Source organism: Amphiprion ocellaris, chromosome 4 (genome assembly GCF_022539595.1).
Source record: "Amphiprion ocellaris isolate individual 3 ecotype Okinawa chromosome 4, ASM2253959v1, whole genome shotgun sequence".
In the NCBI taxonomy this organism is placed as follows: domain Eukaryota; kingdom Metazoa; phylum Chordata; class Actinopteri; family Pomacentridae; genus Amphiprion; species Amphiprion ocellaris.
The window spans coordinates 29,050,885-29,075,348 of record NC_072769.1 but is presented as its reverse complement, the minus strand read 5'-3'; the positions used below and the strand labels follow the sequence as shown (position 1 = coordinate 29,075,348).

Below are 24,464 nucleotides of genomic sequence, written 5' to 3'. Positions count from 1 at the left end.
GCTGCTGTTTCAACACAGACACATTCACATGCATCCACAAACCTCTCAGCACTCAAACACCCACAGACAGGAGGCCAGCTGGGCCGAGGCTCGGCGGCGTCCTCAGACCCACGAGTCGGGGAGTCGGTGAACTTGTTGGTCCGGTTTGAAGGCCTCCGTGTGGTCCAGTAGTAGTCCACGTAGTCGGTGTTGGCTTTGAACCGCAGCGACTGGCCGCCATCAGGTGGACCGACTCGTCCTCGTAGGGCTCCTCCTGTAGCCTTGAGGGGACCACAGGAACATTCAGTAGCTGTTGGAGTTCTTCCTGTCAGGCTCGTGGTAGAACGGCTCTGAAGTATCTTGTACTTATCTGGAACAATCTAACAGCCTAAACTGTTAACAGCGGTGTAAAGAAGCAAACACACAGGCATAGATTAGGACTCAAACTAGATTTATTTCAGAAAACAAATCAACTTAGAGGCATTTGTTCACACATGTGGCTGAATAGGAGGCTGTCCAATCAGGTTCGAGGTCTTCACTCTGTAGGTTGTTTGTTGGGTGAGACTCTTGGACCTCCATCAGCTGACATGGATGTTTGATGGTCTTCCTCTCTAGTGCCAGATGATTCATCTATGAATTCAGCAGCTACAGACTGAAATGAAACTCATGCTGCCGTTATTGAATTCCTGTTCCAGATCAAATGTTCAGAGCTCACCTTGAATGCAGCCGTCTGCTGTCTGATAGTTTTTCTCATTGTAGTCTTCAATAAAGTCTTTTTCCTCATGTCAGGATGTGGTGAGACTCTTTCTCAGTCTCTGCAGACGTCCCTCATTGTGCATCTCCAGAGAAGAAACAGAAAAACTGATCACTGCTTCAGCATCACAAAAGCTCTCCAGCATTGAGTGTTTTAGGAATTCATTCATTGTGTTGTGAACTTTGAAGGAGCAGAAACTTTACAGCTGCCAAAGATATGAGCTCCAATTCTGGATGTTTTAGGAAATGAAGTTCATCAAATGAACACTTGATTTTTGCTGATAACTCTCATTAAATTACTGAAGAAATCCAACATAAAAACCCGTAAACTCTCAGGCAGCTTTTGTTAAAGTTTGTCTATAATTCTATCATCATGTTCTGGAACCAGGACTCTGCAGAAGTTCCTTCAATCAGATACTTGTGTTTCTATTTAAGGCCTCAGGTTTGAACGTACAGCAGAGGATTAGAAAGGAGTGATTTTAATATTTAAATCAGTCCAGTAAATGTTTGGAGTAAGAATGATTACAATTTTGATTTAGATAGATTTGTGTCAAATAATATTGTAGAGTCTCACTAAAATATATCCAAATGAGTTCAGTGTATTTACATTTTATAGAATATTTGACTTCTTAATCTCAATACTGTAGGGTCTGACCCTAAATATAATAATAACGATGTAAGTTTAAATAATATTTTAGTGCAGAGTCATAAACTTTAATCAGCTAAACTTACATAATATATATCACTGTACAATCTTAACCTGAACATTCATATTATTGAGGTAAATTTACATAAATCATGATATTCTAGAGTCTTAACTGGAATATTTCTACCATGAATCTTTTTGTATTGTGCTGATAAACAACAATAACCCGACTTTCAGATAATATTTATTGTCCGTGATTGTGAGACTAAATTCCTCCACATTCTGGATCTTTATAAGCAGCAGCTGTAGGAATAAATAAAAATAAAACCTGTTCATTTCCACATTATGCACATTTATTTATTCTTAATATCTCAGATTGAATGGTAGCTGGCAGCAACAACAAACTCATCTGCTGGACTGAATTTCCCAAAATGGAAACATGGACAGAATTTAACACTCATGTATCCATGGCAACGCTAAAGTTTCTGCTTCTTACCAAAGTTCACAACACAAGTAAAAATTTTAATGTAAAACTTCAGGGATGACTGCTGACCATAAGTATTCTGATCAATACTTCATGATCAATATCAGGACAGATGTTACAACTCCAGCTGTTGCATTAGACTGCAGTTATTCACAGAGAAATTAAAACATCACATTCCTCATAAAAACTAGATGGGACTTTTATTAAATAAAGTGTTGGTGAATAAACAGTGTAAAAAGTGCAAAGCAGCTCCATTAAATCAGGAGATGTGAGACTTCCACAGCATGGATCACCATCTGCTGTGTTGATTCATAGCTGAATGTCAGAATGAACTGAGCTAGAAAAGCTGCTTTGAGCTGCAACATTACGGTCTGACAATCCAACACCATCACAGTTTTCATCTGGTTGTTTTGCTCCAACATGCTGTGAAGTTCAGTTTTTACCTGAATCAATACAGAGATTCTATTTCCAACCAAGACTGGAATAAAAATTAGAATGTTATGAGGTTATTAATGCAACTAAATCCTTTCGGATGGAAGGATTTACTTCTAAGTTCTAATTCAAGTTTCAGTTGGAGCACATTGCATTCACAAAGAAAAACAGTGAAACCTTCATAGCAACATTTAATAAACCTAAAGCTTCCCTGCTGGCTCATTGGTGGAGTTTGTTACTGAGCATCTGAACCTTAAATCCAGTGAGACGACCATCTTCAGTCGAGGCCAGTCAGAGAACTTCAAGACCTTCCATCAGCTGGACCAGATGTGGCATCATCTCCCTCTGAACATCTGGATGACAGGAGAAAATACAGAAATCAAACACGGATCACAGAAATACAATTTATTCACTTTCATCATTTTATAAAAGTAGCATGAACTTTATTAAAACTTGACATCAGTAATGAAAGTAAATGTTTTTATCTCCTGTTGAAGCTAAATTTAAAGTCAATTTTAATGACAGTTTATCCTGAGAGGAGTGAGAATGGAGCTTTTCTTTCCTTTTTAGAATATTCCCTCAAAATATTCTGTTTATTATTGGCTTTAGAAGCACTTTTCTTTACTTATTTATTTTTAGATACCTCAGACTGATACACTTTGCTGGTTTGCAGATAATTTCATGTACAATGACATTAAAGATCTTCTATTATAACATATTGCTAAAACAAGAACTGCAAACCTTCTCAACCATCTCTCAGTCTGTTAAATTCCACCTGCAACCAAGAATTATCTGATGTAGTTATGATTATAATCTTTACTGAACCTGCCCTGGAATTAATAAAAATCTGTATATGGATATGATTTTCTCTGATGGGACCACTAAAACTGCATACAATAAAGTAAATCTGTTCTGCACTGCACACATACTACACTTTTGTATAACTCTGGATGTCAGAGTAAAGGCAGACAGATCCACTGATCAGCCACAACATTCTGACCACTGACAGCTGAAGAGAACAACATCCATCATCTTGTTCTAATGCAACGTTCTGCTGGAAAACCTTGACATTCATGTGGATGTTTGACATGTACCACCACCTAAACACTGCAGGACAAACAACCCCCTAGTCTCCATGGCAACAGCAGTCCTTGATGCCAGCTGCCATCCTCAGCAGGACAAACTAAAACTGCTACTACAGAAGTGGTCCGAGGAACACGACAGAGCTCAGCTGTTCACCTGGGTTCCACACTCCCCACATCCAGATCTGATGGAGCATCTGTGGGATGGTCCAGGATCAGCCTGGTCTAGGTAGGACCCACCCTGCAACCCACAGGACCCACAGAATCCACAGGACATACCCAGAGGTTCTGATGAACCACTGGGTCAGAGGAGTTTTAGCAGCATAAAGGGACCAACACAGTATTAGTCAGGTGGTCAGAATGTTATACTGTTATATTGTCATGCTGATTATATGATCAGTAAATGTTACCATCAATTATAACGTCCACATTGATCAGGGAAAAAAAAAACAAACTATCAGTTCATTCAGAAACTGTGGGGTTAAACCTAAAAACACAGACCTCAACAGCAGTTTGTTTCAAAGCAGAACACCAACCGGTTTCACTAAAGAAGCTTTCAGAGCAACAATTAAATGACAGTTTTGTTCTCATTAAGTTCACAGTCAGCCAAAATAATGTACACACATCAGGAAAAGAAAAACTTTTATAAATATTTCATTTGTATAAGTACTTCTATACATATAGATACCTCTTTCTAAGTTTGATCAAATCACGATAACTCTGTGTCCTGTTGTACGATGTTTTCCCAACAGATGGCGCTACCCTCATGAATGGAGCATCAACAAGTGACGTCTACAACACAACAGAAATGTCTGGAAGCCAGTGGCCACCACTTTGAGCACCTCTTGTAATTGTAGAGGCCAAAGATAACTTTTATTAATCTCATGATGTCTGAATAAATTTGGTATTGAAATATTTATGCAAGTTTTTCTTTTCCTGATGTGTGTAAACATTATTTTGGCTGACTCTGTATAATGGGTTTCTGACAGGTCACCAGGCAACATCTTTTTATAATAATGACAAACATACCTGCATTCTACAGGAGTGATTTTCCTCATGTGCAGGTAAAGATGTGTGAGGAGCTTAGAGATGACAGGAGCAGGAGTCATCCTCACTAATTCAGCTTCCACCTAGAAACAGAAAGACCACAAACAAACACACTGATATACTCTCAAACGTTCAACCTCACAGCCTCAAAATATCTGTTTAGGAAGTGTTGTGTTTCTGAAGTCTGTTGAAAGCATTGACAGACATTCTCTTACAAGGTTGTGTAAAAAGCAGCCTGTCCTCTGAGCTACTGAGAAATTTTCCTGAACAAAGTTTCTACGTGTAAATTGGCTCAACTAAAACTAAAGCCTCAGTCAGAGATAACAGGTATCACAAATTATAAAGAACTTTCTTTGTTAACTCAGACTTTCTGCTTCAACCTCACATAAAAAGGGGAGTTTAACTCATCAGGTGACTGAAAATGAACGGCTTGTGCAGTTCTAGATCCAAAAGTAGGATGTTTCAACTCATGTTTTACTACAAATACATGCAATAATAAATAAATACAATGGCTGGTTGTTAGTTTATTCACTATTAATGCCACTTTATATACTGGATTGAACTTGAGCAGTGTAAGAGAGAAGGAATTTAATGAAATTATGGAGATTCAGAGAGGTAATGTTGCGCAATGTTAAGCGCGGTTTAATTCAAACCAGCTGAATGTTAAACTTCAGTGCAGCTCAACGGGTTTCAGTTCACCTTAAAGTAAAATAAATTTTTTAAAAGCTAAACTACACAGCAGAAAAATACAGGTTGAGAAAGTCATTCTAATAATGACAGCTGCGGCAGCAACTAACACAGGTGTTCAGCGGTAAGTTAGCCACCTGTGTTAATTAGCCCGCTAGCTAACTTAGCCGCTTAGCGAGCTAACGCGTCCGGACCAACTGTTCAAACACGACAAAACACAACTCTTCACAAGTCGCTGACTTAACGTACAACAAACAACGCTACAGGTTAGAAGTATTTATCTTCTTACCGTGTTTTACTCCAAAAACAAGGTCAACAGGAGCCAGACATGCTACCAGACCTGCCGACCATAGATACACAGAAGACTAGATACGCTAGCGCGCTATCTTCTATTCATATCTATGGTCTGACCAATCACTTTTCTCTGGCTCTCAATCAGTCTGACCAATCACTGCTCTCTGGCTCCGCCCTCTGAGAATCTTGTTGTCGTTTGGCTCCACACTGGCTGATGACCACTTCCGGTCTCAGAAAATGAAAAAACGGACCTTTTTTCGTTTCTGTCTCTTACTGATTTTATTTTTTTGTTATTCTAAATATAAAATGAAAATCAAAGCATTTTTAAAATTTCGTATATCCCTTTTTGATCATGAAAAGGAAAAACGTCTTGTATTTCAATTTTAATGTTTGTATTTTAAAACAAAACTCAAATAACCACTCGTTTTTTGTTTTTCAATACCCGTTTTAGAACGGAAAATCCAATTACCAGGTCCGTACACGGACCAATAAGCCTTTTTCTTTTGGATTGATGGTGGGGCTGTAGCAGACAAGAGAGTGGTATAAATCTAACTCAAATGTATTCCACAAAGCTATTCTTTAAAGGTATACCATGCAGGATATTCTAAAAATAACAATGAATAATAATAATCATAATAATAACAATAAAGTCAAATGAAGGTAATCCCTCTATTAATTGTTAGTGATTCACTTAGAGGGTGTGACTGTATATTTATCTGCAGAAGAGACTCTGCCTCCTTCTCCGTGTATTTTATTCTTATTTTGCAAAATATGGCCTCCACACTGCAATCAAGGACACTCTGCTTTGAGTGAAAAGTAGGTGCCATCACAGGACGCTCCTTAGCTCTGTCATTCTTCATGCCCCACCTCAACGGCAGGCCTTTTTAAAAATGTATCTATAGCATATATTCATAATTCAGTTCTTCCTTGTCAAAAACAACATTTCAGTTACTCACAATATCATCTTTTCAAAAATCTCCATCCTAATTGCTCATATTTCCAAATGACATCACTTTCACCATTCATTTGAATTGGGTTTTTCATTCCAGATCTCTGCAAATGAATTATGACTAGCAGTAATTATATTTTCAGGTATCTACAGTTTAATTCTGACGTGTCAAACTTAATTCCCCCTAATATCTCATATCTACTTCCTCTTTTTTTTTTTTTTTTTTTAGATATCTCCAATCAAGCTTGAACTACTTAGATTAATGCTTTAGGTATCTTGAACTATAATTATGACTGGTCCAGATGTAATTACAGGTGTCTTGAATTATAGTTTTGAAAAGGTGAAATGATGTTGCAGCTGTCATGTCATAAACTACGGCAGAAGCAGCCGAAGTCGTTTGCTTTTCAAACACACTACAGCACCACAACCATGGGCAATATCTAATGTAAAGCCTCACATGAGCAGCGTCATGATGACATTTCATATATCTTAAACTATTATTTTGACTGAATTACAAACAAAACAAAACTGAATTATGGATACCTGGCATTTTGACTACTCACAATGACGTTACAGACATCTAGATAAAAATCCTGATTAGTCACAGTGTAATTAAAGCTACTCAAAATCATTGCTGATATCTATAATATTAATTTCACATAGTGAAATTCAGCTTTTAAGTGTTAAAACGGCTTGCCATGCGCCTCAGCTCCACTCATGCTCCACCTTTTGTTCATCTTTTAGATCAGCCAGGAGTCAGGCACTGCCAAAATGGCACTGAACTTCAAAGGAAACCTACAGATAACGTCATGGAGGGCTTGCCCATCTTTACATACAGCCTATTCCTGCAACATTTAGGCAGTGGGTGCCAAAAAAGGAGGGGAAGATCGGCTAAGTTCACTAACAGTGCCGACAATTCCTGCAAAGTATACCTTTAAATGTGTGTTCTTGAAATTGTGAAATAAACACAAATGGCTACATGTTGTCTGGGATAGAAGGAAAACAATATAAATATCTCTCTTTAATAGCAGCCACCACTGAAGAAGAATATTTTAGAGTCTGATCTGAATTAACTGAAGATTTTTTAAGCATAGGTTATCATCTACAATAGCCAAAAGGAGTACAGTCTCTTTCATATTCACTGCTGTCCAAAAAAACCCAAAATCCATCCTTCATGAGCAGAATGATCAGGCTACGTTCTATAGACATGCAAGTAACACACATGCAGAAAAAGGAAAAAACATTCACAAACATAAACAGTGGGGAAAAAAACAGAACTGTGTATCATTCATGGACACGTTTAATGTCGAGGTTGCTTTTTGTGACGTTGATGATGCTCAACATGTTAGATGAGGTCATTAATACTGTGCAATTATCAAGTTTGATTACGTAAAATTGACAAAAATAAAAGACACATAACCTCCACATGCATAGATGCCGTGTTTCAACCCCACCCACCCCCCACCCCATCCACCACCACCTGGCTAAACCCCGCCTCCCTCCCCCCCTCCCTCCCCCATCCCCCTGAACTACACTGTGGTGACAAGTTAAGGCTTAACGACTCCCATATGAACAACTAGAAGACGCGTTTGAGGTCAAAGGATGCAAAAACATGAAAGAGACAAAAGGAGAAAGCGAGACTGACTAAGAACAGTTTTGCTTGTGGATGGCTGCAGTTTAGCATTTTTCAAAAACAAATATACATATACATACAGTACATACATACAAATATATCTGTCAATTTATAATACAGTGAATTTCTTTTTATTCATAATCATCTCTTAAATAAATTTCTGTTCATTGCACTTTGTTAAAATAATTAATTATATGATTTCTCTTAAAGGCAATAGTGTGATTTTTTTTTAAAGGTGAAAAAGATAGTGTACCATAAGCCTGATTTAAGATAATAGTAAAAATAACAAGATCTGTAATATACATACTGTATCTGTAAAAGACCCTCACCCTCCTCATATACATGAATGGATGTTCATCCCCATATATGTAGCATGTTTCTTTTTGATATGACACTCATGCATGCTCGTCTGCCAGTTTATGTCATATCATGTCCCCACGCATACATATATACATACAATATTATAAAATAAATAAATACAGGAAAACATTCTTGGTTCGCGGTTTTTTAACGGTTTCTTTCAAAGCGGTTTTTGGTGCAGTCTTAGACCAACCGTTGCTCTCTGCGTGTTTGGGTTTGAGTCCTTGCTGATGGGATCAACAGTCGACTGAGCCTCCCTGATCGATGCGCCGGTTCGGGGAGGTGCGTTTGTTTCTGTGTGTGTGAATTGGAGTATGTTTGTGTGTGCAAAGACAGTGTAAAAAGAGAGGGGGGGTGGACCAAAGTCTTTGGCCTGAGGAGAAAGTACAGCGAGTGTTGTGTTATGTTGTGTGTCTGTGTGTGCACTCTGTCGTCCTCTAGTCCAAGTCACCGCTATGAAAGTGTCAGATTGTCCCAAAAAATAGAAGCTCAGTCACAGGTTCTGTCCAAGTGCACCCTCCGTCAGAGGGTGTAGTACAGCAGGGATTCTGACAGCGTTCAGGTGGGGGGTGTTCGGGGTGACGCAGCACCCGTTTTCCCCCACTGACCCCTCTGTGAAAGGGTCTCACTGACTGACTGACTGGGGGCTACTGGTTGGAGCAGGACCCTCACTCCACCCGCCTCCACCTCCCCACTTTCCCTCATCTCCATCTATGCTGCTGCTCCGTGTGCGAGACAGGGTGGAGGGTCTGGGTCTCCACCGGGCGCGGCAGGGGCTAGATGGGTCCCTCGTTGTGGGTGCTGTGGTTGCTCCTGCTCAGGCCCACACAGTTCTGCTGCTGGTTGAGCAAGTGGGACGTCTCGTTGGCCACGGCGATGGCCACGGCGGGGGCCGTGCTCGTGGTGCTGGCCGTGGTGGTGACGACCACCGGCGTCTCCACGCCGTCGTGGAGCTCTGTCAGCGTGAGCTCAATCTTGGTGAACTCGCTGTCTGTCGACTGGGGAGTCTTGTCCATCCGCGACGCCATCACAGCGTTCTGGTACTGCTGGCGCGTTACCTAGGAAACGGTGGAGGTGGTGTCAGGTCAAATGTCATAACAGTTGGTTGTTTGATTAACTGCATCAGCTAGCTAGTCTGGAATTGCTCGTTTGGTACATGGATATGCTACAAAGTACGCTTGTTTTATTAAATATTTGCCAAGTACTGACTTTTTGACTGCACATAGCTGTATAAGAATAACAGTAAAAATCAGAATGATGCTTTTAGCAGCCCTTAGTCAAGTGTTAGCCATCCATTACCTGTTTCAGTGTCCACAGAAAGGACAAGCAGTCAATCAAATTAATTTTTTCAGCATTACATGTCAAACATGGTGAGACAGCCTTTCAAATGATCATGAAGCAATTATCTAATGGATGGTTTATAATCATTTTATGATGTTTTATATCAATTAGATATCTGGGAGACTAAAAATGTGTAATAAAACATCTTAATAAAGGATAATAAAATTACAAAGTGATTAACTGGACAGTGAAAAGAAGGACTGACTGATTCCTGTAAGATCGGTTTCTGCCCTGGTATTTCTAATATAAAAGGTTCACCAAAATAAAACACACTGATTTGTAGTCAACTTAAGGCTCATGAATAGGGTGTGACACAAACAGTATAGTGAGGTTACTCAGTGAAAACAAGATATAAAACTGACAAAACAGCTTTATGTTAATTTTCACATTTTGTGTCTTTGGTGACCTGACAAATGGTTAATGCTGTTTACTACTGCATAGATAGAGTACAGAGTTTTGTTTTGTTTTTTTGACAGAGCCAGGCTTTCTTTGCGATAGCTGGTTTGAAAAAACCTAAAACCCCAATCAGAGATGATTAGCATCATGACAGTGGTTAATAGCTTTCTTTGTTCACCCAGATTTTCTTCATGAAACCCTGTGGTGGCATCTGACATGTCATTTGGCGCACAAAATAGATCACCTGTCACCTACTTTGCCTATTTATGTTACGCGTCAATGCAGCAACTTACTGTATTTCTAACATGACAGCTGCCTTTCAAAGCTCTCAAACTTTGAACTTCATTCATTTAAACATGATATTCAAGAAATGTATGTAGGTCTCACACTGACCTGTAATGCAGGATACGTGAAAATCACTTAAGTTTTTAGCCAAATAAGGTCAATTTAAAGTCTGCTGACTGAAAGTTCTCAGTGATAAATACTAATACATGAAGCACTTTTGTAATATCCTAGTGTTTTATTGGCTGCATTACCAGCAGTGAAAAACGGACTTGCCAGCAAACCAGAACCAAGCATAGAAACATATTTATGCATTTTCCGCATCACCAACTAAATGCATGTAGATTTCAGTTGCAGCGCGATGTATAGTTTGTGCTGCTCATGAGGGTGAACCAAAGCATTAAAGTTGTGGGTCGTAAAACATAAACTATGAGCTAAAAGAGACTTAAACAGACTGCAGACCTGAAATGAACTGTAGCATCAGGTGAAAAATCTTTACCTCAACAAGCTCTATGTTTCACATTATGGTCTTTTAATATAAAAATACTGAGTCATGTAGAATACAACATATAACATTCAAGCATATGAATACACACGAGCCCATTTTCTGCTCACCTGTGTGTTTTCTCACCTTTATATACTGCAGGTCTGAGCGTGCTCTGACGGAGTAATCAGGCACGTAGATATGCAGGAAGGAATTGAGCTGGTTGTTGCTGCTGCCCAGAGTCGGGGTGATGGCGTCTATACGATCACTCCTGTTCAGAGAGTCTGAGTGGTTCAGTCCAAATGGCCGTGGAGGAGATTTATTCTCTGTAAAGAGGTGAAAGAGTGGGACAAGACGTTTAACATCTAGGCAAGTGTAGGCAATGAGTATACAGTTCTAACCTCTGCGGTGTAAAATCTGTCACGTTATTCCTGCAAGGGAGGACTGAGAGAAAAGGGCGGGAAATGTGTTGAGATGCATCATAAGTGTACGGAAATGTGAAACCAGTAATTTGGGAATCTTTCGACTTGTTGAGTTGGTTTACATTTCTTCCTATTTACTCTAAATACTTGCATGAGGTAAAAAAGTCACGGATTTATCTTTATGTCACACTATGTAGAAACACAGGTTGAAGAGTTCAAAAAGAGTACGCTTTTGCAAGAACAAAATAAATACTTCACATCATCACAAACACACCATCCCCACTGTAAAGCATGGTGGTGGCATCATGATGTGGAGAAGTTCAGCAGAAGGCCTTAGAAGGCTTGCAAAGCTAGAGGGTATAATGACTGCAACAAAGTATAGGACAGTCCTGGAGGACAACCTGATGCAGTCTGCAAGAGAACTGCAACTTGGGAAAAGATTTGTTTTCCAGCAAGACAATGACCCCAACATAAAGTTAAAGCTAGACAGAAATAGTTTAAGGACAGTAAGGCAAAGGTTGTGGAGTGGCCAAGCCAGAGCCCAAACCTCAATACTACTTTTTTAGGTACTGTAAATATTTTTCATGTTTGCAATGTTAAGACAATAACTCATTAATAACTAGTTGAGCTGCTCAGCAGCAGCTAAGATCCTCTGTACTGGTGACATTTTTCCAGGTCAAGTGTTAAATATTAGCACAGATGCTTGCTGTGATGTATGGAAATCTAATTTCTGTGTAAAGCTTCTAGTGACGGGAGTTTCATACAGCATGTAATGAGTCGGTGGTCTCCAGTGATGCTGCTTCCTTCTATGTGCTGCCACATAGAAGACTTGTTCTGGGGTTTTTTTTGTGTGTAACTTTTAATTAAAGCCAGATTATGTTTTCCACTTCTTAAAGAAGCCTAGTGAAAATCACACACAACAAAGTGGAAACGGCTTGGCCAACGCTAATGCTACTACGCTGACTGGAATGTATGTAATCCCATGTTGGAATATGTGTCCGTGTGTGTGAGAGAGAGGGAGCGAGACACACTAACAGCGTGTGTGTTTGTGGGCGAGTGTGTATGTGTGTGTGTGTGTGTGTGTGTGTGACAGTGTGTGTGTGTGTGTTTGTGCGACTGTGTGTGTGTGTGTGTGTGTGTGTGTGTGTGTGTGTGGGCAGACGGAACACAGTGGGCCAAAGACCTGGCATGTGAACTCTTGTGGATTAGTACTCCACTTTCTAGGGGCCACAGGGGCCAGGTCAACACAAAAACGGCAATGTGTTGTGTCAAGCAAACACACTTGGTGCATTTATGTACGCACGTACACACAGTCAATGGTGTGCACACGGCACCGAACTGTGCGACAAAAAACACCCGAAGAGGTGCACTGCAGGTCACTGCTAAAGACAGAAAGAGAGTGTATTTGTACAACAGCATCACACTTGTGGTTTGCAGTTCTGTGCGAAGCGTTTGCAATCTGCGTACATGGGCCTGTGCATGTGAACATATGTATACGTGTGTGTCTTTGTATGTGCGCTCAGTGGTGTCCGGCAGGGGGCTGTAGCTGTAGGTCTTGTTTATGTAGTCGGCGGGTTAAAGGTTAGGGGCGAGCGGGGCGGAGCCTGGTTCTGCACTGGGGCCTCCAGTCTCCAACACCATTCAGCCACTTGACTAATGGCTCAGGGGATGAGAGCGTTAAGTCTCAGTCTGGATCTGTTTTCCTCTTGCGCTCTTTGTCTTTCACTTGCACACACTGAAGTTTACAGTACATGTTGCATTCAGGGACAGACAGACTTCCTCAGACGTGCACCTGTTGACACTTACTTGCACACAGAAGTGCTCATGCAGGCAGACTATGAGGATTAACATGGTAAAACACACTCGTGTATGTACAGACAGTAGGATAAACTGCATAATAATTTCAACAAAACCGCCACATTTCATTGATAGATTGGGTGTATGTATAGACAGAAATGGCCACTGTACCTGGAGATCCTGCTAATGATTCAGCCCTACTGACAGCAAATGTACGAGACAGGGACAGAGGCACTTGGGAGAAAGAGAGAGAAGACACAAGAGAAGGACAAAAGAAGCAGGAAAGAAAAGAGAGTCTGTTAAAGTCGAGAAATAATCATTGCATACATACAAATAGCACATTTGTCAGAAAGGTGTCATTTAGAGGCCAAGTGTCAAACCAATCATTTACTAGAAAGCAGCTGAAGATGACACACCATCATGTCTAATCATCAACTGTTTGATGTGATTTCTGAGCTGTAACTGCTGAGAAACTTCACAAACACGTCAGGAGGTTTATTCTCCTACTTCACCAGTAGGTGTCTCTCAGATCCCACCACCCAAATGAGTCACAACAGTTGAGAAACAGGAGTGTAGTTTATGAATGAACTGAATGAGTGAATCACTGGGTGACGCTTTCTCATGATGTCTGTTCATGATGTTATGTTGACTCTTTACTGTAAGTGCAGTGGGAAGGTTTGTGAGCAGGACTAGGAAGTGGTTGGAATTTAGCTCCTGGCTCAAAAACAATACTTTTCTCCTTACTTACTTTTTCGAACTATACAAAAGTGTTATTAAGAGACATTTTTTAAAAATTAAATACTACCTAAATCAGCAACTCCCAACCTTTTTAATCTCTCAATCAGATAGACTCAAAACCTCTTCAGCAACACCACCTCTCATGTTGAAATGTGTTAATTTGAACCTGTTTTAAATTGGATTTCATTTAACATTTAATTAAGTGTAGATGGATGTTGTTAAAATATTATTTCATCCAGTTGATGTGTCAGTGTTTAGGTCAGTTTGGTTGTTAGTTTAAGCTACTGTAACTCTGGTACTTTGGTGGGTTCCTCAGTCTCTCTGGGTGGCAGGTGACTACAGTCTGAATAATTGTCTTTAATCAACACAGCAAGACAACAAGAACTTCACCTTAATCTCTGCAGCACATGTTATTTGGACATTGTTACACTCACATCTGTCCCACCAGAAACAACGGCAGGCAGGAACTAAAATTACTCTCAGACAAGGGATGGAAAATAACCTGCTTAAATGTTACATGTATAAATATGTACAGTATAGTGCTCCAATTAATAACGAAACCATTAATTATATAATAAGCTCAGCTGTGCCAAATCCTAATATAATAATGCATAACTTTTAAGGTAACATAAATTAGTCTGGTAAAACTGCAACAGTAAAATCACCCCAATGTGTACAATAACTACGGTTCTATTGTGTATTTTAACATCTACCCATTGGTTTCAGGTTTTAACTGTTAATTCATACTTGTAGCTGACAATTTTTACTACTAGCCATACTTTTAGCTAATCATTTTCAGCTGTTCATTGCTTTTAGCCCACATTTTATGTGTTTATCTGCACTATTAGCTAAACATTTCAACCATTAGTCAGACTTTTTGGTAGCTATATAAACCATTTATTCTCTTTTTCACCATTACTTCTCTGTTTTAATCATGTACGCATTCCTTTTGCTCATCTATTTCCACTGCTTATCCATTCCTTGTAATTAACTATTAACGTTTTTGCTCAATCCTGTTCAGCCATATTCTATTCATTAATTAGATTATAATTAGGTTTTTTTTTGTTTGTTTGTTTGGTTTTTTTTACATGGGTTGAGCCAATCGTTCTTCCTGAGGCCCTTGAGTTTAGAATTTAGCCGTTGCCATCTTGGCCTTTTGAAATCGGACCTTATAAGTGAGAGGTCATTATCTGTCTGTTTCATTCTAAATTGGACCATAGTATACTAAATGAACACTGCATTGCATTCACTAAGTCTTGAATCTAGCAACTGAGACCAAAAACTTCCTGGAAAATGTTTACTGAGGTTACACATCAAGAGAGAAGCAGGGAAATTTTCTCATAGCAGTTGAACTTCTTTTGCAACTAGAGAAGTCGCCCCCTGCTGGCTGTTAGAAACAATGCAGGTTTAAGGAACACTTTTCAGTGGCTACATTATCTTTTATGCTCTAAATACAAGAAGGAAAGTATGATATTGGCATAATTTCAATCAGACATCATCTAATCAAATCTAAGTAAAAAGAAACGAGAACAAAAACTAAACGAGCTCCCAGTTTAGGTTTTAAAAAGCTGTTTTGAACATATTTTGGCTAATACTAGACAAAGTTTTAATGTTTGATATCCAGTCCTGCATGTTGTTATTATTGGCAATAATATACAGTAGATCTCAGTGTGAAGGGTACACACAAAGTGGCATTTTAACATAAAAACTATGAACTATTTCCTCATTTTACTCATGTTGAAACGATTCAAAACAATGTGACTAATCATTCAAGTTTAGACAAGAGATCTCACCTGGCGAGGCTGTCAGAGCCATCATCCCGTAGAAGGAGAACGGTCCCGCTTCAAACTTCATCCCCTCTTTTCCTGCCTCCACTTCCACTTTCCCCTGTGACAGCCAGATCAAGAGAAAATGTTCAACACATTATTTGAAATATATATCTTTACAGCTTTGTTACACCAAAAGTTGCAATTCATTTACTCATTATTACACTGAGATAATTTCTGCTATCCTCTGAAAGGGTCTGTGAATGTTGGTGGGTCATTGTGTCGGTTACAGTGTATTTCCTTCAGCCCTTCTATCTGGGATTTCCGCTACAGCTTTGCAATTCCACTTTCACCCTATCCAAAATCTTTTGATACTTTTCCTGCTCAAATATATTTATTCATCCTGCCCGTGAGTTTAGAACAAATCCACCCCGCCCTCCCTCTTTCCTTTCCTTTTTACTACTTGTAGAAAATCCGTACTCGGTTTAATAGCTCCCAATCTGCTCCAAAGCCTGGCCTCCAGGGCAGTGACCATGCACTTGTCCAGGCTGGACCTCATTTGATCTGAGGCTAATGTACATGTTGACTTAGTGGACTGATAGGGAAAATATACAAAGTCTGTGAATGTCGAGAATATATGTGGAAAAAGAAACAACTTTGTTCTATGTGTCGTTGTAGTGGGAAGACTTTTAACTCCGCTTTAGGAACAGTTCTTTGGGACTTGGGAGCAAATCATAAAGACAACAGACATTCAGGACCATTTTCAAACTGTAGAGTCAGACTACTCGACATCAGCAGCACTTGATTTGATCTGCTTTTTGAATGTACAACTGTTACATAAATGTTTCTTATGTTTTTCAGTAGAAAAGGAATGCAATTATTTGACTTGAAAACTTGGAAATACACACTGTGCAGTATATTTCGCTTTGTATATACAGGACATTTGCTTCTTGTGCACTAACTGTACACTTCATATGAAAATAAGGGTCCTCCAACAAACCAGGTGGAAGTTTTGTTGAAAGCAAAAAAAAAATGAGATACCGTCTTCAAATCAGTGGCACTTGGTCAAGTTTGCAACTACAGAGCAACTGGTATCCTGCCTGTGCTGATGTAGTTAATAGACTGTCTGGAATCAAATAATTATTTGCATCATCTTTGGTTTCTGTCCAACAGCAAAGCTTAAATTATTATTTACAGAAGTTTTTCTGGATTTTTAAAGACTCTCTCCGGTGACAGTCAAGTGTTTAACCTTGCTAGCATGATCATATGCTGTTTTTTATATGCTTCAACACATGTCATGAGTGAAATAAGCAGCCAACATCATGGCTGAGCAGCTCTGCCTAGATGCCAGAATGTACCCATGACAGTCTCAAAAACACAGATTCAGACAACAAGGGGTTCATATGTAACAAACTTAAGGAAACAGTCATATCAGCTTTCAGTTTCTGATTCGAAAATGCATTTCTGAATTGCTCCAAAATAAATATGTGCTATTGTGTGGTGCAGAGTACTTTAACAGTGTTTGAACAGAGTTGCAGGTGAGCTGGTGTGCTCCAGCTGCAGGGAGTGGAGAGAGAAGAGTGAAGAAGAAAGAGGCGGGGAATTCACAGATCTGCACATTTTCAAGAAAGCAGCGGTATAGAGTTACAACTCAGCCATTTTAAGGCATGAACGGCAATTTTATTGGAACAAAACTTCAAAATATGTGGATGATATCTTAATTAATATTTTAATGACATGATGTTTAAAGGGTTAAATGAAATTATTGATAATAAACAAATTCCACATCGTTCTCCACTTATTTTCAGTTGTTATACACAGTAAATGATTCATTTCTGAAGCAGATTTCAGATGTACAGTATGTAGATGATATGTTCATATGCACCACTGTGCAAATATAAGATTCCTATCCTTCACACGGTCCCATCAGAGAGTTGTTCCAAATTCATTGCGCTGCATGACGAAAACCTCAAACATACAGCCGCAGTAATAAAAAACTATCTTTAGTCACGAGAAGAACAAGAAGTCCTGCAAGAGATGGTCCACCCCCAACGAAGTCCTGACCTCAACATCATGGAGTCAGACTGGGATGACATGAACGGACAGAGGACAAGGCAAAGCACCGTAAAAACACTGCGCAGGCATCCCTAAAGAACTGCTGCTGTTCAGCAACTGATCTTCACCCTGAATATTTATTGGATTTTGTTTTCCTGTGTTTCTGTGCACTTCATGTCAAGTTGATAGTCTAAAACTATTGGAGGCATAATTGTTTTTTAAATCACCCTCCCTTTGCTTTAAATGTTTTTTGCACATTACTCCATGTGTCCACTAGAACAGTTTCCTCAGTTTCTACCCAGCGGTTGCAGCTGTGTGGTCAGAAAACTCCTAACATTTAATGCCAAACACGCAGTGCAGAATTTTTGACTCCCCCTTCTGGCAGTAAAAGTAATTACACAATCAGTGTCATCGCTTCCCGTTTAAGACTGTGAACGCAAAGTTTCTTTTCTATTTGAAGCATCAGAAATGTTTTTTTGGACGCATCCTAGGTAGTTCCACCATATTCCTAGAAGCTGTAGCCTTCTCTATCTCCGTTAAACTACAGTTCTGGCAAACCAACCGATGGTTCATGTAAAGTGAACCAGTGTGGGAATGTTACCACAGACACCACATTTAAAAAGTCCTGTATACGCCAAAGTACAGAGAGATCTTCCTGGCACTGGCAGGCTTTAATCCGCACTGTGTGAACTTGTTTGGCGAGGGAGCGGATGTAACGGACGTTCATTTATATGTAAAAGTCCTGCACTCCGGCTTTAAGAGAATTGTCTGTTTGCTTTTCCTGCAGAGCTCAGCCTTTGTTGGAAGTTAATTAGTCAAATTTAAAGATTAGTGGACAAAGGAATCAGTGGTTTTCAGTGGTGGCCTAAACATTTGGAAAAATGTTAAAATGATGAGCAAATTTGAATGTATTAGTTGGTTTGCAATTTAATACTGGAAAAAGTTACCTGCATTCCAGGATTTCATCAAAATCACTTTTAAGCGTCTATGACAATCAGGTCTCTTATGATGACATATTAACCTGAAATTAAAAACTTTGACGGTTGGTAAAATCACACCATTGTGATGCTCAGAAGATGTAAAATACATTAAGTTCTGATCATTTCATTATGTTTTTGTTATTAAACAGCTCCTAAGGTGCTAAGGGATCTGGTGGTTTCATTCATTCTCATTTTGACAGATTTTTGTTTTTCTGTTCTTCAGAACTGAGTGAGATCATTTAAAACTCACTCAAAATATATATTTATTGTCATGAATAATCTGGGTTGATTTTGACTCATGGTACTTTTTTGTGTCACTGTAAACTGAGCATTGTTCGAGCCATTGTATGCAGTACTTTCTTGTTGAGTTTTGTGCATTTGTCTGTCTTTTATTGCAGTTTCCATGCATTTTAAAAGCCCATCTAGGGACTGGTATCATAAATTAGCTCAGTTCTATAAATGCTGTGGAATGTGGCAGTAGTACATTGAAATGTTGTATCTCTGAAGTCAGACATTTTTATTACTAATGAACTGTTTATCTATAGTATTATTGCTTGTTTTAGTCTGAAATGCCCTGCAGTACAGTCATACCATGCATACCTTGAATGGCCGCTGTGGGAACAAACCCCTGCAGTACAGCTCAGTTAGATCGATGACTGTGCTGAGGAAAGCGAAAGACGAAGGAAAACAATGGCTTGTCGTTTCTAGTGTGATTATGCAGTGTAGTGTTGCTAGTGACGACACGAGTTGTAAAAGATTCAAAAATACAATAAAATACTGTATCCCTATTTTAGAAGAATTGGGTACAATTACTGTTATGACTTTCTTCATAATAGCCCTGAATGAAATAAAAATGACATAAACTGATTGTTTCATGCTATCAGTCCATTCTGGTGCATGAATCATCGAATTTTAATGTTGGATATTTCTTTTTTTGGAACACTCATGACGCATGCTTCACTTTGCGCCTCAGTGTGTCCACACACCTGCAGAATGAGGATGAAATAATCCACGGGCTTGTTCCTGTGGAAGAGGTAGTGCTCTGCTGCTCGCTTGTTCTTCTCGTCGTATTTCAGCTCCTGGATGACGTTTGGGTGCTTCAACAGGCGCAGCAGAATCTTTTCTGACATCTGCACCGGTGCAAATGGCTCAACCTCTGAAGAGACGGAGAGACAAAGAGACTGTTGGAGAGGAAAACCATTTGAGTCATGATGGCATGACTTTCTGTACACAAAATAACATTCTATACTTTTTTGTCAACTTGTTGTCAATGACGTTCCTATAAAGACCTATTGGGGAAAAGCAATACTGTTGCTTGTGTAGTCGATGCCTCGTGTCTAAATGTGACAGTTTTGCTTCCTCAGAAACTACTGAGGAGACTGTACGTGACAACTTTTGTAATTTTCTAAAACTGATGATGTGTGATGGTGAGAAAAGAGCCAGAGTTTTAGCTTCTTGCTATTACAACACTGTGAATGTCTTTCAGTTTGAAAATGTGAACCTCTTAGTGCCACCTTTTTACGCCGCCTTTGAGTGTGGCCATTTGGAGCAATTATAATCCTAAAGTCTTGCCTTGTGCAGCACATTTTGCACAAACTTGTTCTGTACTAGAATAAAAGATTTTTTTAAAAAATGATCCAGTTTCTGTCCAAAAACTTCTATAAAGACATTGGAGAGCCACAGTGTTGGACTTGACGACATTACAGCTGCTGCAGTTAGTCAGCATCTATATGGTTTTTAAACTTTTTTTTTCTAAAAGGCTTCAGTTCATTTAAACAAAAGCTTCAGCTCTGCATCACTTTTCTGCATCACAATGTACGGTGGGTTTGGCACCAGTCGTTCATCAGTTTTATTAAATAGCAGCTGCAGCAGAGCCCAACTCAGTTCAATGTCAAATTTTCCACTGACCCAAGACTTTGAACATATGGGAGTCATACAAACTATCACAGAACAAAAACATAGTTTGTACACTGTGCAGGACCTACTCTGGAAGATGCACCAGCAGAAAAGACAAAACCACCATATCTGTTGTCATTTCGTTAATAGGTAAGAGCTTTTCATTGTTTTTTGTATTTGTACCTACTAAATAGTGTCATGCAGCTCAAAACAGAAAAAATAGCTTAAATTAAATGGTTGATTTGGTTTTCTGAAAGAAAATTTTTTGCTTTGATTAATTGGCTAATTGGTAAAATAGTCAAAGATGAACCAATAGAAACATAATCCTTTGTGGCAGCTCTAGCTCACATGCTCATTGACTGTCCTGCTGCTGTAATTCTCACAAATATATCAAAACTCTCTCTAAGTAGATCAATATTCAAATGATAGAATGGATAAATATATATATATCATGCGACCCATTTTAAAGATTGATGTCTTTAGTATGAGAACAACAGACAAGGGTTAGATGGTTTAGTTCTTTAAAAGATAACAGAAATCTAAAACATTGGCAGACTTGTGCTGCTGCCAGTACTTCATAAGCTGCTACTGCATGTGAGCAAACCAGAAACTTGTTGAGAAATTTTAAATGAGGTATCCTCATCGTGACTGGTCTGCCTCAACCACCTATTGGGCCAATCAGCTCCTTCAACTCAGTAGCAGTGATATGTGTCAGCTGGCTGCTGGCTCCACCACCAGGAACTAAACTCCCTAATAGCCTTTAGAGGAACTTAATCAATGCTTAGCTGCTAGGTCAAAGTTCTAAAGCAAATCCAACTGCTATGAGGCATAGTGAACCACCACCGCTGCTGCTGCTGCTGCTGCTGTAGTAGGACTGGGATATTCTGCTGCCTGTTCTGAAATCCATTTCCCAAGGGAAAGCGGGTGAAATATTTCACATTTTACACTAGTAAGTACACAAGCATGTCGACTTGTGTGAGAACTGCGACCATAGGCCAAAAATGCTGGACGTGATGTCATTGAGGAACGAGTGTAAGCAAACAGGGTGGTGTTTTTAAAGCTGTGAGTTAAGATCCCAACATGTAACCTTCAGTGCATGACATGCAAGCAAATAAACTGTTGCGTTTTTTGGATCTGCAGACATCCCGTGCCGTGCTCAAAAGAGGCCTTCCACCTCTTCACACACACACACACACACACACACACACACACACACACACACACACACACACACACACACACATGCATACCAACACGCTTGTTGTGAGTCCTCACACAACTCATTCCCTCACACACACAACAGATACTCATTCTACACACATCCTCGCTCCTCCTCCTCCTCCTCCTCTCTACACCCACTTGCCCAAAACTCAAAGCCTGTACGGGCACATGTACACACAAACAGGTCGCACTCACAAACACACACACACACACACACCCTCCCCGCAGTGAGGGGCTGAGGGCACACTGGGGGAAGTCAAGCAGCAACGCAGCCCACTTGCCTGTTGCTAGGAAACGCAGGGTAGCCAGCAGAAGCTGAGGTGATATTTTAACCTTCATTTCATTGTCAGTAGGCTTGAAGGCCGAGAAATCCTGCTTCCTTTCCCGATGGGTGATTTTCTTCTTCGTCTTGTTGTCAGCTGAGGAGGGAAAATGAAAAAGTCGGGTGTAAGACACAAAACTTCTTCTGCAACAGGAAAAGGTCACTCTACAGACACCGAGCCAGTCGTCCCGGGTCACAGGGGGACTAAACTGGAGTTACCCAAAGCTTATTGCTTTTTCCGGAAACATAGCAGTGGCGTCTTTCTGAGAACTAAAGGAGAGCTATAGGGGGCTACATTCTCACCACATTGTTAGCATTACTGAAAGCCATATGTATTAGGGCAACAAACAGACTGGCACGTACTAAGCAGGCCCTTACTGATACCACTGGAGGTGTAACGATTAAAGGCGATTCACAGTTTGGTGTGATACATGAAAAAGTTGGAGGTGACGTAAGTTGGGAGATGTGATATAAACAAGAGAATCTCTTCAATGAAAAACATAAAGCATCTTTATCTGGAGTAATATTCTCAAAACACCAGATGACAACAAAGAGGATTAAAACATCCTAATACAAAATGATTTTACACCTCTTGTCACTCAAAGGCAAGAATCCTCAGAGAATTATCACCTTGGCTTTGCGAAGCTCTTTAGATAAACATTCTGTATTTTTGGCTGCCAGTTTTACTGCCTTGGCAGAGCCGGCAGCTTTTCAGCAACAACGACTGCATCCTGAAGTAACCACACGGTACCAAATGGCTAACAGAAGTTAATGACAAGCTGGTCAACATGTAGCTGCTAGAGAACCAGATATTTTCTCTGAAGCTGGTGGAAACCAAACCGGAGCAAAAAAGGGAGGGGAATACTAGATTTATTGTACTTTTACTGTGCATTTACAACAAATGGAGAACATTTATGTAAAGTTTTTCCTCCCAGAACAAGCTGTAAATGCAATATTACCATATACAATGTACTATGTTGTATTACTAACTTACACTGGCTCACATTTATCACTCACATTAATTGCTTAAGAATGCACAATATTGTATTTTTGCTCAAATGCCAATATTTCCTTGCTCATTTTGTCAGATTGCCAATGTTGGTACCAATATAAGCATATATTTTGTCATCTATTTTCAGAAAACAAAAAGTGTCTTCTATAGTGGAATCAAAGTACTATTATGTCTATTTTAGTAGTGATGTCTCACTGGCAGGTGCAGACATAAAATGTAAAGCTTTTCAAGTGTACACATTCACTTGCAAAACAGGAAACTGCATCAGTTTACACCTACAACACGCCATATTCATTTTTATGTAACATCTTCAAATAAATCTGCAGGCCTTTATTGGTCAACACTAACGATAATACCAATATTAATATGAGCCCTACATTTGTTAAATGCTCCACTGTGTTTACCAGATTGTGCTTATATTTTTGCTATTTGATGGATCCAAGATTGGGTGCAGTGTGTGTTTTCACAGAGAACCTCATGGTTACATCTAAAAAAAACTGCTAATAAAAGCGGAGTTTGAGGCCAAAAAAACAAAACAATGGGGCTGAATGAAGCTAAAATCCTTGGTCACTGAGGGAGACTGTAGAGCAGGCTGATAATTCTCATCTGGTTTGTTCCTACCCGTTCAAAAATCTCATGATCTCATTTGTTCCATTGATAAAGTCTAAAGACTATGAGCATTGCAAGGGGAACCTACTGTATAAGTCAGTCTCGTCCAGGATCTCTGACTTGATGATTTCTTCGATAACGTCCTCCAGGGTGACGATACCCAGAACCTCGTAGAAAGGGTCTCCTTCACCCTCATTGTTCACCCGCTGAACTATGGCCAGGTGGGATTTTCCTAGAAAAACACACACGCACACATAGATTACAAGTTAGGGTCATATAATCATAAAGACAGTTAAATATAGGTCAGGCAGTGAACAAAGGAACAGCAGGCAAGGACACACATGGCTCTTTATATCTGAAATGTACCAATCTGACATGTATCGCAGACAAACGTTTTACATAGAACAGTTTTTTGTGGGGAAAAAGTTACAATAAATGTCTAATAGCTTCAGTGTCATGCCACTGAAGCAGCAGTAAGTATTGTAGCAGTCCACATCACACAACGGACAGGTGACACAAAGTGATGTGAACTCTTCTCATTGGCCAGGGATGCAGAACATGGTAGTTCAAGTGTTAAAGTGTCAACAGTGCCAGGAAAAAGTCATCCAGCCAAACAGACGGACGGGCTGACAGTCGAAGAGTCCTAAATTTCATCATATGAGCCCCTTTGGCCCTCCTTGCCTCCACATCTGTGTTCCCAGGACCCTCCTGTGTGCTGTACCATCTGAAAAAAAAGAAACAAACTGCCGTGTATGCAGAGAAGACTGTCAGGCAAAACACTAAACAAATTCTTTGCC

At 39.7% G+C, this 24,464-nt stretch overlaps 1 protein-coding gene and 1 long non-coding RNA gene across 3 annotated transcripts in view; both read right to left on the bottom strand.

The window, feature by feature from the left end:
• Window positions 1–413: 413 nt before the first annotated feature.
• Window positions 414–5,454, bottom strand: LOC129348693 (uncharacterized). 2 transcript variants are annotated; one of them, XR_008601335.1, is made up of 4 exons: window positions 5,400–5,454; window positions 4,406–4,506; window positions 695–2,647; window positions 414–590 (listed from the first exon to the last, which is right to left on the bottom strand). It is a non-coding gene; the product is annotated as an uncharacterized LOC129348693 (long non-coding RNA). The 2 variants fall into 2 exon arrangements; XR_008601336.1 differs by having other exon boundaries at window positions 414–2,647.
• A 2,427-nt stretch (window positions 5,455–7,881) lies between these two features.
• cnnm2b (cyclin and CBS domain divalent metal cation transport mediator 2b) overlaps window positions 7,882–24,464 on the bottom strand; it is a 51,669-nt gene continuing 35,086 nt past the window's right edge. The window contains exons 2-8 of the mRNA XM_023266832.3: window positions 23,756–23,899; window positions 22,006–22,143; window positions 19,594–19,763; window positions 15,600–15,693; window positions 13,240–13,302; window positions 10,997–11,175; window positions 7,882–9,404 (exon numbers count right to left, since the gene is read on the bottom strand). Of these exons, the coding sequence (XP_023122600.2) occupies window positions 9,123–9,404; window positions 10,997–11,175; window positions 13,240–13,302; window positions 15,600–15,693; window positions 19,594–19,763; window positions 22,006–22,143; window positions 23,756–23,899 (1,070 nt within the window). The 3' untranslated portion in view covers window positions 7,882–9,122. The remainder of the gene's footprint in view (window positions 9,405–10,996; window positions 11,176–13,239; window positions 13,303–15,599; window positions 15,694–19,593; window positions 19,764–22,005; window positions 22,144–23,755; window positions 23,900–24,464) is intronic.